The sequence below is a fragment of the Microplitis mediator genome, chromosome 3, assembly GCF_029852145.1.
Source record: "Microplitis mediator isolate UGA2020A chromosome 3, iyMicMedi2.1, whole genome shotgun sequence".
NCBI lineage: Eukaryota > Metazoa > Arthropoda > Insecta > Hymenoptera > Braconidae > Microplitis > Microplitis mediator.
In genome coordinates this window covers 4,772,313-4,789,125 of record NC_079971.1, presented here as the reverse complement: position 1 = coordinate 4,789,125, position 16,813 = coordinate 4,772,313, and the positions used below count along the sequence as shown (strand labels likewise).

The 16,813-nt window shown below is 27.6% G+C and overlaps 6 protein-coding genes across 7 annotated transcripts in view; 2 read left to right on the top strand and 4 right to left on the bottom strand.

Annotated features, from left to right (window-relative positions):
* LOC130664700 (40S ribosomal protein S15Aa) overlaps positions 1 to 16,813 on the bottom strand; it is a 55,064-nt gene that overhangs the window by 19,566 nt on the left and 18,685 nt on the right. The window contains exon 1 of one of the 2 annotated variants that reach the window (XM_057464760.1): positions 4,851 to 4,861. The exons of the other annotated variant lie outside the window; for it this stretch is intronic. The gene's annotated coding sequence lies outside the window, so the exon portion shown is untranslated. Of the gene's footprint in view, positions 1 to 4,850; positions 4,862 to 16,813 lie in introns of those variants that run through there. 2 annotated transcript variants of the gene reach the window in all.
* Positions 40 to 1,928, bottom strand: LOC130664696 (uncharacterized). Its single transcript, XM_057464753.1, has 5 exons — positions 1,702 to 1,928; positions 1,512 to 1,633; positions 1,315 to 1,436; positions 1,158 to 1,234; positions 40 to 180 (listed from the first exon to the last, which is right to left on the bottom strand). The coding sequence occupies exons 1-5, from the start codon at positions 1,832 to 1,834 to the stop codon at positions 50 to 52; spliced, it is 585 nt and encodes a 194-aa protein (XP_057320736.1). The 5' UTR covers positions 1,835 to 1,928; the 3' UTR covers positions 40 to 49.
* Positions 2,221 to 5,076, bottom strand: LOC130664695 (meiosis-specific nuclear structural protein 1-like). The gene is made up of 5 exons (XM_057464752.1): positions 4,828 to 5,076; positions 3,316 to 3,437; positions 3,127 to 3,248; positions 2,986 to 3,062; positions 2,221 to 2,475 (listed from the first exon to the last, which is right to left on the bottom strand). Exons 1-5 carry the CDS (start codon positions 4,958 to 4,960, stop codon positions 2,336 to 2,338), a joined length of 594 nt encoding a protein of 197 aa, XP_057320735.1. The 5' UTR covers positions 4,961 to 5,076; the 3' UTR covers positions 2,221 to 2,335.
* Positions 5,174 to 9,630, top strand: LOC130664688 (myeloid differentiation primary response protein MyD88-A). The gene is made up of 6 exons (XM_057464727.1): positions 5,174 to 5,400; positions 5,506 to 5,702; positions 6,056 to 6,279; positions 6,536 to 6,704; positions 7,925 to 8,087; positions 8,168 to 9,630. The coding sequence occupies exons 1-6, from the start codon at positions 5,288 to 5,290 to the stop codon at positions 8,541 to 8,543; spliced, it is 1,242 nt and encodes a 413-aa protein (XP_057320710.1). The 5' UTR covers positions 5,174 to 5,287; the 3' UTR covers positions 8,544 to 9,630.
* On the bottom strand, positions 9,573 to 11,463 carry LOC130664697 (uncharacterized). Its single transcript, XM_057464754.1, has 3 exons — positions 11,320 to 11,463; positions 9,964 to 10,128; positions 9,573 to 9,874 (listed from the first exon to the last, which is right to left on the bottom strand). Exons 1-3 carry the CDS (start codon positions 11,461 to 11,463, stop codon positions 9,641 to 9,643), a joined length of 543 nt encoding a protein of 180 aa, XP_057320737.1. The 3' UTR covers positions 9,573 to 9,640.
* LOC130664689 (lanC-like protein 2) lies at positions 11,536 to 16,686 on the top strand. Its single transcript, XM_057464728.1, has 10 exons — positions 11,536 to 11,675; positions 11,757 to 11,845; positions 13,208 to 13,329; positions 13,845 to 14,024; positions 14,111 to 14,259; positions 14,347 to 14,623; positions 14,725 to 14,907; positions 16,131 to 16,277; positions 16,382 to 16,484; positions 16,547 to 16,686. Exons 3-10 carry the CDS (start codon positions 13,225 to 13,227, stop codon positions 16,621 to 16,623), a joined length of 1,221 nt encoding a protein of 406 aa, XP_057320711.1. The 5' UTR covers positions 11,536 to 11,675; positions 11,757 to 11,845; positions 13,208 to 13,224; the 3' UTR covers positions 16,624 to 16,686.

Here is a 16,813-nt window from a genome sequence, read left to right as displayed (position 1 = left end):
ACTTAAAAATTATTGTTATTTTTTTTTCATAGCTAATATATTTATTTATTTAATCATAACTTATTTTCTCCGCATTACTGCCAGCACACTTTGAAATTTCTTTCCAAAGTTTGACTTCGGTTTTTTTGTCATTTTTGTCCAGACAAAACGATTGTATGTAATCGCGGCCATTTGAAACGACTAGATATCCGATTAAGGAATAATTAATTTTTTTAATTGAACAAAAAAGGATAAGGAAGTAAGTGGGCACGAATGACACCTGAAGAAATTTAAATAAATTAAGGGGCACCAGTAGTGTGACCGCCGGAAAAAAAGATTTTTGGAAATTCTTTTAAAAAAAAATTACTGCGTGGAATGTTTTAATGTTTTGAGGATATATTTGCGAATATATAATAAATATATAATAAAATTTTTGGACAAAAGAATTTAAAACTCAGCGAGTTGTTCGCAATTTCCCAAGGCTCCAAAAAAAGTCCCACTGCTGTAGTGATAGGACCTTCGCAGTGCAGGAAATAAAAAAACCAAAAAGTTTATTAAACTAGAAGGTATTGTCCGTACCATGACCCTCGATCGAAAAGAAAAATTTAAATTTAACAAAATGGCGGGGTCTTTAAAAAAAGTATAAAATTTCGCGCGAAAATTTGATGATTTTTGGCCTGGCAAAATTACATTTTCTATTCGATCGGAAAACTGGAGGCTCGTGGTATGGAGAAACATATAAAAGAAGCTGCAATAAGAATCAAATCGATCGGATGATTTGTCTTTGAGTTATAACTGCAATTTTTAAAAATTTAGTTTCGAGAACCGATCAGCGGCTGCTCTTCAGGTGGCGGTAATTCAAAAAAATTATTTGAGATATGAACTTTAAATTTTAGTATATTATTTTTGAAGGTAACGTAAAAGACCTAGTACCCGATCAGGGAATTAGTCCTCGATCACTCCATGAATTTTTAAATTTATATTTACTAAATTTACTAAATATAGATATACAAATACATGAGTGATCGGGTACTAGTTCCCTGATCAGGTACTAGGGCTCTTACCTTATAGACTATCGGAATATGCAACAAAAAAAATTGATTTTTTCAAAACTTCACTCTAGTGATCCCCCTCAAGCAATCGATAATTTAAATTTGAATTAACGTAAAAAAGGATACATCCAGCAGTACAGTTCTCTATAGTCGTATAATTCCATGCGATGCCAGTTAAGTCTTTATAATGTTTCAGTTTTTTTCTAAACAAAAAAATTATTAATTGCATTTAAGACTTAAGTAATATTTGTACAGACAAAAAGTAAATATTTAACTAAAGTACCTTCTACATTCCAAAATTTGCTTGTCTCTAGGACTAGGTTTTATAGATTCAATTTCATTTTTTTTTAGTTCATCCTTTAAGTTTTCAAATGCTAAAGTTTTCAATTCATTTTCTGATTCTTCCTGCAATAAAAAAGAAAAAAAAATGAATTTAAATGAATGACCAATAGAAAATTAAGTGTAAAAATATTCTTTTACCATTTGGTCAATATGATTTTCAAAATCATTTAGCAGACTGTTTAATTTTTGCTCTTCAGTAGACAGTTTATCTTTGTGCCGTTTATTTTTGTCATTCAAATCATCTTCTATTTTATTCTGATCTTAATTTTTTTTTAATAAAATTTACCATTAGTTCAAAATATTATTAATTAATTTAAAAAATACTCACTAGCTAATTGATCACAATTTTTATGATTAATTTGATCTAATTGCGTTATAAAATTACGAAATCTTTCTTGCGTATCTTTTTTTTCTGGTACTGAAGACAAATATTCCTCGCGCAGTGCCAATATTTTATCCATTTTTTTTATTGTATTAATTGATTAATAGTATAATTGATAACAAGTGTTGCATTATTTGTTATTGTATTTAAAAACTGAGGTTAGAAAATATTTTCAAATATAAATATTTACGTTTACAAAAGATGGAGAGATTGCGGCTCTACTCGAAAATTCTCAAGTTCCAGTTTTTAACACGAGAGTGAGTCGAAAAAAAAACCGCGCGAATTTTAAAAATTAAAAACCAACAAATTTCGTGATCCTGAAGTTCCAGAGAATTTACAAATTTCTTATTTTTTTCAACAAATCAATTTAAAAAAAATATTCAAAATTCAAATTGTCCAAATTTTTTGAAATTTTGTTTTAATTAATCATAATTAGTAAAAAAAATATATTAAAATACTTTTTAAATAATACAATACTATATATATTACACATCGTTCTAAAATTAATTGATAATTATTTCGTAATTAAATTCATTATTTATACAATTATATAAAACATAACAATCTAAATAATTAATTATTATTTATTAGGTGCTAAGTTTTCTTTTTCTTCAAAAATTTCAACACATTTTTCAATTTCTTCCCAAATTTTTTCTTCTGTTCTTTCGTCGTCTTCATTAAAACAAAATTCCTGGGTGTAGTCATGACGATTTGTTACATCTATATCTTTCATTAAGGAATAATATACAATATATAAAATTATAATTATTATTATGATCCTGAAATTAGCATGAGTGTGAATGTAACTGACAAGTGAGAATTTTTTGAATTTTTGAATAAATAAATAAATGCGAGTAGAATAAAAATTTTGAAATTCGAATTTAAATATTTAAAAAATTAGTACGCGTTTTTTTTTTAATTTCATTATTTCTATTTAGATATTTGCTAATTTAAAATTAATAAAATGTCTCAAGTCTGATACATTCACACTCATAAATTAGGGGGCTATTAAAAATTTTCAGTTTTTTTTTCAACAATTTAATAAAAAAAAAAAAAAAAATAATAAATAAAAAATTTGCACATGTAGAAAATTAAAAAAAATATAAGTGCAATTTTCTGAAATATTTTTTTTTTTTAATTTATGGTTTAAAAAGAAATCCAAAAATTATTAGACGTCGGCTAATTTCAGTATCATTAATTATTTAATTAATTAATTATAAAAAAGGATACATCCTTTAGTACAAGTTTTCAACATCGGATAGTCCCATCTAATGCCGGTGAGTATTCGGTAATACTCCAATTTTTTTCTAAAATAAATAAATAATTAATAAACACACGCAATTACTTAATTAAATAATAATTATACATTACCTTCCATGTTCTAAAAGTTTTTGATCCGTATTACTTGGTTTCGTAGCCTTCAATTGATTTTTTCTGGACTCTAACTCCATTTTTTCGATTACTAAACGCGATTTTTCATTTGGTAGTTCCTCCTAAGATAAATAATTAACAGTTACTGATTATAACAATACCAGGATAGTAATAAGTAATTATATTTACCAATAATTCTGCCTGGTTTTCTAATTCGCTGTTCAAATAGTTTTTCTTTTTTTCTTCAACTAATAATTGGTCTTCTTTTTCTGATATATTTTCTTTCAGACTTTCAATTTTTTTACTCTCCTCTATCAACATTAATACAAATATAAATTTATTAACTATTTTATTAATAATTAACGAGTGTGAATATGATCCTGAAGTTAGCAGACAAGATAATAAGAAAAAATAAATTTTAAAATTGTTGTCTGCTAACTTCAGGATCATTTAAAGACAGTAAAGTTAGCCAGGCATCTGACAATTTTAAAAATTTTTAAATAATTAAACAAAATGTTTATAAAATAAATATAAAAAAATGCACATTTGGGCAATTCAAAAATCCGTACATGTATTTTTTTTAATTTTAATTTTTTTATGTGTGATTAAAAAATCGTTTTATGTCTGCTACATGTATACTTATGATTATTTACATTTTATTATTTACTCTATTTATTTATAATCCACCATCAACTTATAGAAGTTACATCAGTTTAGGGCCTGGGAGTAATAGTAGATAATAAACTTGACTTCACGAAGCATATTGATAAAATTACATCTCAAGCCTACAGCATACTTGGATTCATACTCAGATTAGGAAAAGAATTCAACGACGTTCATACACTCATACATCTATTCATGTCATTAGTCCGACAGATCCTTAAATATTGTACTGTCATATGGTCACCTCATACTCAAGTCCAGATAAATAAGGTAGAAAAGATACAAAAAAAATTCTGTAAATATGTATCATATTACATGTACATTCGTGGATCCAATATGACAAGTTGCCGATCTAATATTTTTCTATAAGTCAGTCAACGGATGTATTGAATCACCGGAGATACGAGAACAATTTCAAATTATCCATCCTAGGTCTGGTTTAAGACAACATAGACTGTTGGACGCTATTAAGATAACAAAAAGCTATGTTTACCATGGTCCTAGGAACAGGATAGCCAATCTAGTCAACGAGCACTGCCAGGATACTAACTTCTTCGAGGATTCAATGTCTGCTTTTATAACAACGATAAAAAAAAAACAATACTAAACAACTAATGCTTGTATAATATCACCAATTTCAATCTCAATTTTATTTTATATTACCTTAGTCTAATTTTCATTATTTATGTTTATACTAAAATCAAATATCTCTCATAATATATTTTTGTTACTATTAATGTATACTGCCGATCGGCGTTCTTTTGCAATAAATAAATAAATAAGTAAATAAATAATTTTAAATTTGTCTAATGTCTGCTACATTCACTCATAAAATTACATATGCACGTGTAGAAAATTTAAAAAACTATGCTTGCAATTTTTTGAAATAATTTTATTTTTATAATTTATCGTTTTAAAGAAAAATTAAAAAATCATTAGATGTCGGCCAACTTCAGTATCACAGCTAATCTTAGTATCATAATTAATTAACTATTTTATTAATAATTAATTATAAATTATTTTGTTAATTAAACTTACGTGTAAGCTGTTGAATGTTATGACGATTTATTTTATCTAATTGTCCAATAGAATTACGAAATTTTTCTTTCATCTGTTCACTATGTGGTACAGATGAAATATATCTGTCACGTTGTAATAAAAATTTTTCCATTTTTAAATTAATTATTATTTATAATTATCAATATTAATTTACAGTAATTACTGTTGCATTGTAAAATAATTTTAACCGTTTTTCAAGGTTAGATTTTTAAAAACACGTTAATTTTTATTTTATCTACGAGCTGCACAGATGGCGGTAAATTTAAATTCGATTTAAAACCACTCAAATTTAAATTCCCCCTCATAACCTTTAAATATTCAGTTTTATTGGCATTGGCAATGACGTCATGACACTTGTTGGAATTTTTAATTACAGTTTTCGATTATTTTTATTTAATTGTTATTTGTACTATTATTAGTTTATTTATTTATTTAGAAAATGGCAGATGTGTCAGCGGTACCACTCGTTGCATTGTCTTCAGAATCAAAATTTTTATTATCTACACTTTTAAATCCTATTAAATGTATTCCAACTGACGATGGATATCCAAGGTTAATTAATTATACATATATTTATATATATATATATATTTGTTTTTTAATAAATAAAATTGATAAATTTTGATTTTGTAATCAATATTTGTTTTACTTTTTCAGAGATTGGCGAGGAATCGCTGATTTATTTTCATTTAGTGGTGAATTAATACCAGCGATAGCTTCAAATCCAGATCCAATATCATTTATTCTAGATGTTGTGACTAAAAAAAATCCTAAAACTGTGATAAAAGATTTACAAATTGTATTGGAAAAAATAGAACGTTGGGATGTTGTTGATGATACGCAGCCAGTATTTGGTAATTTAAATATGATACTGAAATTAGCCGACGTCTAATAATTTTTGGTTTTTTTAAACAACGATAAATTATGAAAAAAAAAAAAAAAAAAAAAAAAAAGACACTTGTAGTCTTTTAAATTTTCTACATGTGCATATTTTTAGTTTTTTTTTTTCCTTCAAATTTAATTGTTCAACAAAAAATAAAAAAATTTTTAATTGTCTGCTAACTTCAGGATCGTATTTAAATAGACAATTAACAAATCAGTTATTTCTTATTTTTTAATTGAATATTTTTATTTGTCTGCAATGTCAAGCAGAATTTATCAACGAATTCCCTCCAATGTAATTACAATAAAATTAATTTTGTAACAGTGAAAGATGCTGAAAAATATTATGAGCGTATGGAGAGAAACGAAACGTCTGCTGAAATAACTGATAATGATATTGACAGCAAAATGTTAACTGTCGATGATCTTTATAGAGTGAAAGCTGGTTTGTCAATCCAACGTTACGATGCATTTTTACTTTCTGCTGATGAGGATACTGATTTTGTTGAACAAGTTATTGAATATTTAGAACAAAAACATAATCTGAAGGTAATTAGAATTAAAATATTATTTTTTCGTTTGAATTAAAAGGCGACCCCGCTTTATATATCAGGTGAAGTATCTCAGTCAGATAACACGAGATATTTTTTAAAAGTTTCTGCTAAGATTTTTTTGTCCGAGACGTTATTTCTGAAATAAAATGAGGGAGAGCCGAGTAAAAGTTCGCGAGATGACCTGAATAACCTCACTCTACTCCATCACGTGATTATTTGAACAATAATTATATTATTTATTTTAATTACAGCTTTGTATCAAAGACAGAGATTTAATAAGCGGAATAACATTTGAACATACGGCAATAATGAAATTAATATCTGAACGCTGTAATAGATTAATTGTTGTATTGTCTCCGAATTTTATAAAAAGTACTGCCAATGAATTTTTTTTAAATTATGCTCAAGCTATTGGTATAGGTAAGAAATTTAAATTACATTAAATAAATAAATAAAAGTCAAATTCCAAAAAGGCATACCTTTATACGCCCTTTTGGTTCTTGGAAACTCTTTGGAGTCAAAAGGGCGTATAATTTTTTTCATTGCCAATCATTTTATCGACTTATTTTATAGTTAAAATATGAAAAAAAAAAAAAAAAAAACAAATTTAACTTTAGAATAAGTCTACAATATGATTGGGAATTAAAAAAAATTATATGCCCTTTTGGTTTTAAACTTAGTGACTGTTCTGTAAAAAATTAGCGGAGTAAATCCGGAGTTAGTGCGAAGCAGGTGACTGGTGATTTATTTAATTCCCTCGGAGTGAAATTTACTCCGAAGAGAGTTTATTTTTCTATTGAAAATCTGCTTTGGAGTAAAATTCACAGTTTATTTTAATATTAAAACGGCACATTAATAGGTCTATTAAAATTAAAGTAAAACGTCACATCATATGTTATGTATGTGATAGACAGAGTTACTTTTTCGATTGTGTTCCTATGTGGTAGCGTTTTCATTGGGTAGGCTTAAAAAATTGTAGAGATGTTTTTTGGTAGTGTATTTTATTGACAGAGATTTATTCTGATATAGTTGAAATGTGGTTGAGTTATTTATGGTAGGCTTGTAAATGGTAGAGATGCTAATGGTAGGCATTTTTATAAGTGACTTGTTTTGTGGTAGAGATGTTTATGGTAGATATTGTTATGGTTGAGTTCGTTACTGGGAGGTTTGTAATCTGGTAGAGTTGTAATGCGAGAGAGTTCTTAAGTGGTAGAATTGTTGATTGGTTGAGATTTTCACGGGTAGTGTTTGAAACTGATATAGTTGTCGTGTCGTACAGTTACTTGTGATAGACCTGGTTATGATTCAGTTGTCGTAAGGTAAAGATTTTTCTGGTAGACCTATAATGTGCCATTAAAACTCTGAGTCGGAGTGAATGCAGATTGAAATAAAATCCAGATTACTCCGAAATCACTCAGCTAAAAAGTAAACTCCCTATTTACTCCGTATGCAGACTCATTTTTTTTTAAACTCTAGAACTCCGAGTGACGGAGTGAAGTAAGATTTAAATAAAATCTGTGATCACTACAAACTCACTCCCAATTTTTTAGTGTAAAGCCAAAAAGGCGTATAAAAATATGTCCTTTTTGAATTAGTGTCAGAATAATAAACTAATTATTTTATTTTTAATTATTCAACAGAACAAAATCATCGAAAAATAATACCATGTTTATACCAACCATGTGAATTACCTCCTCAATTGAAATATACTTTACTCCTTGATTACAACAGATCTAAACTGTATGACTTCTGGGGAAGACTAAAAGATTCTGTTAGAACAATAACTAACGATACTCTAAAAAAGTACGTGACTAATTAATTATCTATTTATACATGAACAAAATTAGTTAATTAATTAATTAACTGTATTTATTTTATTTTAGTGATTCAGTGAATATGAAAGGCGAAGACGTAAAAGTAAATCTACCCGAAGTTCCAAGTACTTCGACTTGTTCATTAAATTCCGAAACAACACCCACGGCAGCGAAAGAAACATCTACAGAAATTACAAAGACGAAATCAAAATCAAAATTACTGTCATGGACGAAGAAAAATTTAAGCCCCAAACCGGCTCCGCCTACAAACTTATCATCTGATGACAGTCAGAATGATTTAATTAAAAAGCTTCCTTCGTTAGAAGGCTTAGACGACTTAGAATCCCCATCAATTTCGATGGAAAAAACTCCAAAAAAAGTTAAAAAAATCAAAAGTATAAAAGCTTGCGCTAAAAAAATAAAATCATTTGTCATTAAATCCTGACAAGTTACAAAAAATATGCAATTAAAACTGTGATATCTGAAAAAATATAAATATATGTATATATATTTGATACATATTTTTATCAGTTAATTTTTATAAATGAAAAAATTTTAAGTAAAATTATTTTCGTGGTATCGATAAATAAATAAAATGAGTGTGAATGTAGCAGACATCAGACAAATTTAAAATTATTAATTAAAAATAAATAAAATTTTTACAAAATGCGCATTTAAAAAATTTTGAAATTAATAAGTGCATTTTTTAAAAATATTTTTTAAATTATTTACCCTATTTATTTATAATTAAATGGCACCCATGATAAACCAGTACCGCTAAATGTTCACCGATTCATTAGCAATCAGCGCACTTAATTTATTCTTATTTATTTTTAGTTTAACCGAGTAAAATTTATGTTTAATAAAGTTTGATTTAAGGTAAAGAAAATAAGTATAATTAAGAGAGTGGAATATTCGAGTTTCAAATAAACTGTTTTCATAGACAAAGACCCAAATCATTAAATAAAATATTTCATTTGATGCCTAAAGTTATAAATTATCGAATGAAATGTTTCTCGTTCAGAAATTTGAGTTTATGTCTGAGAACGGCTCATTTTAAATTTCCATTTGCTGATGCAAGTGCAACAAGGACCGTTTCGTTTGTTCACATGTGTGTGAGAAAGAGAATAGATGGCATATCCTCTTAATTACAATTACGATATGCTAAGCTGTATCTAGTGCTGAGTTATACAATTATTTTTCTTTTTATTTTTTATTTTTTTTCATTTGTTCTTTGAGAACTTATTACTTCTGTGAGACTGCATAATTTAAGTCCAAAATATATCATGTAATATTTATACTTATGAAAATATTGTAAAATTTTATTGTTTCCACTATATATAGTGTATCTAAATTTATAAGTATTGTCAACAACCCTGTTATTGGCCACTAGGCTGTTGATTCTAAAATAAATAAATAATTTAAAATTTTTTTGATGTCTGCTCCATTCACACTCGTTAAATAAAAACTCATATTTAATTAAAACAATTTGTATTGATTAGAAAATAATTGTTAAGTCTACATAATAACATTATTATTTAACTACAGTATTGTACACGATGGCACATATTGATCATATCCATGATCATGACCTTGTGCATTGATACTTTTTTGCTTCGCAGCAAGAAACGTGCCTTCGTTTTTTTTGACCATCCATTCAGGTAACGGTTCAGCCCAATCTTCTGGTGGCTTTGTACGTTTCGTCCACGTGTCGTTGGCTACATGACTTTTCAAACGTTCTAATCTTCGTTTCTTTACGCTTTCCAATAAATCATTCTATTAAATAAATTGTTAAATTAAATGAATTACTGACGGTACTGTATTTTAAAATTGAATATTAATTTTATAAAATATTTGATACATACGTAAGCAACTTCGTCTTGCTTTTTTTTCCACCTTTGGCAATTATGATAATCTGTCTTCCACTGAGTGCAATCTAATTGCTCGCCATGAACAAAATATTGATAAAATCTACCTCTTACTGATTTACAATCTCTATATTCTTCTTCATACATATGACAGGGTGTCAACTATAAATTAAAGAGAAAAATAAGTTATAAAATAAGTGATTTATGATAAGAAAATAATGAGACTGTGACGTTCCCGTATATTTTATATTATTACAGTTAAATATTCGGTCATTCCGTTGGAAAAATTTTATCCAACGGAGTAACTGAAGCAGGTAAGCCAATTCTGCGAACTTCAAGGGGTCCGAAGACAAAACTCATGACTCGGGCCACGATGGTGTTCACCAGAGTAACCCGAGATGCGACGTAATATTTAATTTTTATATTTCGTTGTACTCTGGATGAAAGTCTAAAGCAACCAATCAAACGATGAACATTTAGGCCCCGTATGTTCGGAGACCGACTGGCTCCAAGCAAATTTAAAATTTTTTAAATATATTCACTTTCTATGATCCTGACGTTAGCAGATAATTAAAAATTTTTGGATTTTTTTTCAACAAATAAATTACAAAAAAAAAAAAAAACTAAAAATATGCACTTGTAGAAAATTTAAAAAACTACAGGTGCAATTTTTTCAAATATTTTTTTTTTTAATAATTTACCGTCTAAAATAAAATCCAAAAATTATTAAACGTCTGCTAACTTCAGTATCATTCACTTTCTTATAATTTGAATGTTATATTTTACTTCTCAAACTCTACTAAATCTTTATGGAGATATTTTAATAATTATATTTTATTGACAAGTAACTTGTTGATAAAAATGAAAAAATTGTCTGATCTCTGCTACTTTCAGTATCCTGTTGAAAATTTTTCGGACTTTTCTCTGAATTACTCTGAAAAAATCTTTAGGAATTTGAAAAAATCTTTAGAATTTTAGAACTGAGTTTTTCAGAGAAAATTCCGAAAAATTTCCACCAGGAAATCGTGTAATTAAACTGATTGAAATTGATATTATTCAAAAAATGTCGACTTAAATTTATGTATTTTAATTTAAAAATTGCGGGAAAATATAATTATTTGTTTATTTATTTGTATTTGATGATACTCCGAAATTATGAGGGTGAAAATTTTTTTAAATTTTGAAATTAAATATTTTATTTATTATTAAAATTTTTTATCAACTACAGACAGCAGTAATCAATTACACAGGTAAATATTAAAAGGTTAATAATTATATTAAAATTTTTTTATGTCAGTTTATAATAATTAAATAAATATAAAAATATATTTTTAAAGGTTATAAAATAATTACCATCCATTCTCCATCCCAAATTCTCTCTTCTACATTTTCATTTTTTATTTCTTTTTTCACAACTTTTTCAACAACTTTTTTCTCCGGTTCTTTTTTTATTACTGTGACAGGTTCGTCCCATTTTGGGACTTTATATCCACTCATTGTTTATTATTATAACAATACTATACTCCTATAACAATTGAACTTATTCCGATGATGTAATGGTTTAAAAACCTCTAATACCAACGTTCAAGTCCGAGTCTATTTACAAAAATCAATTTGAAAATTCAAATGATTTTTTTTTTATGACAGTCAAAATTAAAGTATCCTTAGATATATTTTAAAAAATATTTAATTCACCGAATTAATTGTATGTAAGTATTTATATATCTATACATACATATATACAGTATATAAATATATATATAAAAGTAACAATTATTGTTATTATTTAGAGTTACAGTTTTTTCAAACCGGTTTGACTGTCGCTTAAAATAAAAAAGGATTTTTAATAATAAATTGATGTAAAAATTTATGTCAAAAGGTATTTATATATTCAATATTTAGAAATATATATAAAAAGTAAGTAATTAATTCAATTTTATGTAAATATTTAAAAAAACAAACAATGACAACAATAACTAACCTTGAAAAAATGTTTTTCTATGCAAAAATTTGTATTTAAAAATTCGATTGATATAAATATTTAATTGATAGATTATATGTTAATGTAAAAATAAACTACTAATTTTAAATTGATAAGTTTAATCTGTTTGCTGATAAGAGAATAGGCACCTGAGCAATGGCCTACTGGACATTTAATTTTGTTATTTATAAAAAAATATTACGCTGTAAATCTATGGTAGTTTTTTTACAAAAAAATTATTAGTAAATTTGGAAAAAAAATTTACAATAGGAGTGTAGTTACTGGATGTACACTAGTAGCACACTTGGCTGTGTGACATCTATAAGATAAAAGCTTTGAGGCTGTTTTTTGACTTATCGATAAGACACCAAAATGTTGACAGTGATCAGAAATTTATGTCACCGATAAAATATCTGCGTAAAAGACTTGACGACAAAAAGTAAATTACAAATTATTGTCAAATCAATCATCACCTAGAAGATTTTTTAATTGACATGACTTTTTTAGGAGGGAAAAAAAGAACACAAATTTCCTATGACTCAGGACCAATACCTGAATGTCTTATTTATATAAACAAACGGCTTTGAGACAAAAAAAAAATTACTCTTGTCCTTTTAAAAGACATTTTTATGACATCTTAATGTTGTCTCTGTGCTACTTGAGTACTCAAGAACTGTGTAGATTTTGATGTCCCTGAAGATCGGAACGTTTTTCGCCCAACTAAAATGAAAAAATTTATGTGATTTGACTGCTTAAAGATGACAAGGGGTAATTGGGGGTAGCCGCAATTTTCGGCTCGCATACTAATACCTTTGCGAAACATTTAAGTATTCTAGATCCAGTAGACTTTTTTCTGTTCATTTCGTTTTCTTATTTTTATTCCGCGAAAAACTTTCCGATATTCAGGTACGTAAATTTTGTGCAAGAGCTATAGCAAAATATAGTTTGTTATTAGTGAAATGTACACTGTTTGGAAAATTTATAATCCTTGCTAGACTTTTAGTAGAGAAAATTTACAATAGGGAATAATGAAATCATTCACTGACATTTAAGTAAAAATAATTTATTTAGATACCGCAGAATCTATAAAAATATGAATTATAAACAATGAATTTGATTAAAATAAATGAATAAAGTCCTGATACTTCAAAATTTATTACAGTAATTAATTACTTAGATAATTATTGTTAACACAAATTTATTATCCTTAATAATTGCAATCGTTTAAATTTATTTTATTTTCCATAAATTTAATTGCAGGTTTTGATTTTTAAAAAATGACTTCTCGATTTTTTCGTGACGATGGTCGACATTTCAAGAATGAATTTGAAGATTATTCACCAGCGACTGCAGATAATATTGTTGATATTAATAAAAACGATGTAAGAACATTTTTTAAAAAATTATTACGCGATCAAAATTCAAATTGTGCCTGTAAAAATTAATATACAATAGACTTACACTGTAACAAATCAGGAGTGATTACGGAGTGAATTCGGAGTGATTACGGATTTTATTTAAATCAGTATTCGTTCCATCACTCAGAGCCAGAGTTTTAAAAACAAATCGACCTGCATACTCTGTAAAAATCTGGGAGTGATTACAGATTTTATTTAAATTTAAATTCACTCGGAGTTCCGGAGTTTAAAAAAAAATCAATTTGCATACGGAGTAAATAAGAAGTTTGCTCCTTTAGCTGAGTAATTTCGGAGTAATCCAGATTTTATTTCAATCTTTTTTTTTAAATAAATAACCTCCTTCTAGGAGTAAATTTCACTCCGAGGGAATCAAATAAATAAACAGTCATCCGCTCCGATTAACTCCGGATTTACTCCGCAAATTTTTTACAGTACCAATTGTTTAATTAAACAAAAAATAAACAAAATAAATTTTACAGATTCATGATGAGTTTAAAGAAACATTGAAAGAAAAAATAATTATAATGTTAAATCATTTAAATAACAATAAAAAACAATGGATTAATCAAGATGACTCTTCAATTTATACTGGAAACACTGGAATTGCATATTTGTATTATTTTTACGGTACAAGATTTAATGAAGAGACTTATATAAAAGTAATTAACCCAGTCTATTAAAATAAACTATACATAATCGATAATTGATTACTCAATATCATATTTATAAATAAATTATTCAACAGAGAGCTTTAGAATTAATTGACAGACAAGATAGTTCTAGAAGCAAACGAGACATAACGTTTTTAATTGGCGAAGCTGGAAGATTAGCACTCGGTGCTGTTATTTTTAAGTCACTAAATGATGAAGCGCAGTCCGAATCCATGATTACAAAGTTAATATTTTATTGTAATCTATAATTATTATCTAATTTCGGCAGTTCTATAATTAATATCCGAAATATTTTATGTTATGACTTTAGATTGCTGGCGCTGTTTAATAATGCAACGAAAAGTTCATACGACGAATTATTGTACGGTCGTGCTGGTTATCTCTACGCGCTTCTCTTTGTCAACAAACACATTCCCAATTCAATTGACGATGACGTAATAAAGAAAATTATTTATTCCATGTTGACAACTGGTAAAGCTTACGCTAAGTCGCGCAAATACAGTACGCCTTTAATGTACATTTGGCATGACTCGGAGTATCTTGGTGGTGCTCATGGTCTTGCAGGAATTCTTTACATACTTTTACAAGTGAGCTTCAATAAAATAATATTAATTAATTTAATAATAAATAAATATCAAAATAAATAAACAGAAACAAAACAAAAAATCAAAATATATATTATTTTTAGGCACGACAATATTTAACACAAGAACAATTAAAAAATGACATTGAGCCGTCAATTGATTATTTAGTCTCATTAAAATATCCTACTGGAAATTTTCCCTCGTCTGTTGGTGGCAGTTCAGACAAACTTGTTCATTGGTGTCATGGAGCTCCGTCGATGACGATGCTCTTTGCTTTAGCTCATGAGGTTCATTACATTATTGTTAATTAATTTATTTTTTCATGATATCAGCATTGAAAATTAGTTTCAGTGCCTCTACAGCCAATCAAAACAAGATAATTTCAGTTCATTGCCGGGAATTAATGTTAGCAGAGAACTAAACTGTGAATGCTTTCAGTCAGCAGGCAGAAACAAAGTTGTTTCGTCCCTTGGGAAAAAACAATTAATTTTATGGCCGCTTACTGAAGGCTTTCGCAATTTAAACTCTGATACTTGTCATTTGTCGACCAATACATGAAATTGGTACTATGGGCGAATTTTTCCAAGCCGGCATGCGGGAAATCGAATGCTCTGGATTCACCGGGTTCTGGACTCGTAGTGGCTGTTGGTTCGGCACCCACACGCAAAGGATCTCTGATCCTAGAATTATAACATCCGCCAATATTGAGCTTGATCAATGTTTGGCTTCTATAATAATATGGTAGAAAAGAAAAGACTTCGCAGCGCGAGTATGCTCAAAAGGGCGAGGAATCGGCCTCCGGTCGGCGGAGGTGGACTTAGGTCCCGTTTCATTAATTAATTATTTGATATTTGTTATTTGTTTGATGATAATTTCAGACTATTAACGGTATTCTTAGACAGTGTCCCAGCTTTTTAAAAATTTTGAATGACTTTCAACTGTCATAAATCGAAATTTTATCAATTAATTTGAAAATTCGAATTATATAATTGACATAAAGATTTAACTGAAATTTATTTTTCAAACTTCGTTTAACTCCGAATTGATATCAACTGCAAGTAATTTTCTTTTAATTAATTGATAAAATTTAAATTTATGACAGTTGACAATCATCTAAAATTTTTTAAAAATGAGGGGCACTATCTGAGAAGGGCCTTAATTTTATTTGCGTAAATAACAGTTTTTATTTTGTGATTGTTTTATAAAAATTAGTCTGAATAATAAATAGTATTTATAGTTTCTTCTTATAAATTGCTAATTACAATTTACATTTACGCTAATAGTTAATGACTCCATTGGTCTTAAATTAACTTATTTCTGACTGGCTGCTGACAATGAAACTAAGTTCCAATCCTGATAATCATGAAAAATTTAGTGTGTACCTCCGGATGTAACACGATTTCCACCTGCGGGTGATGTCAGCTAACTTCACCCAGGCCTGAAATCGTTTTATTTCATCCCTTGCCACACAATATACTATTTTTCTAATACATCTTCAATTTATTTTTAGGTTTTTGCTCGTCAAGATTATCTAGAAATAGCAAAAGATTGCGGCGAAGTTGTTTGGTGTCGGGGATTATTGAAAAAAGGCAGTGGAATTTGCCACGGTGTGTCAGGAAACGCTTACACATTTTTATGTCTTTATCAAAAGACGAAGGTGATTTTTAAATAAATTACGATAACTGACTTGTTTTTTATTTTTGTCTTGACGTTTATTCAATTTTAATATTTACTTTATTTGCATTACGTAACGTTTGATAGGAATTGAAACATCTTTATCGTGCTTGTAAGTTTGCTGAGTGGTGTTTCGATTACGAAAAACATCAAGCTCGTATTCCCGATCGTCCGTACTCGTTATTTGAAGGTAAAGATTAATTTATAAATTTAATAAGTTAATTACTATTTGTAATAAATAATTTTTTTTAGGTCTCGCTGGAATTATTTACTACTTAATTGATCTCACTGTTCCATCGTCAGCCAAATTTCCTGGATACGATCTCTAAAATAATAATTTATTATAATTTATTTCATTACGTATTTTTAATATTTTTTAATGACTTGTAGAATTAATTTTTATCTTTAACTTTGAACTTTCATAAAAAAAAAAAAGATATCGTTTAGAGTAACGGAGGTTTAAATTTATTATTAAATTATCGAAATCTCAGTTAAGTAGAGTTATAACGTAACCAAAAC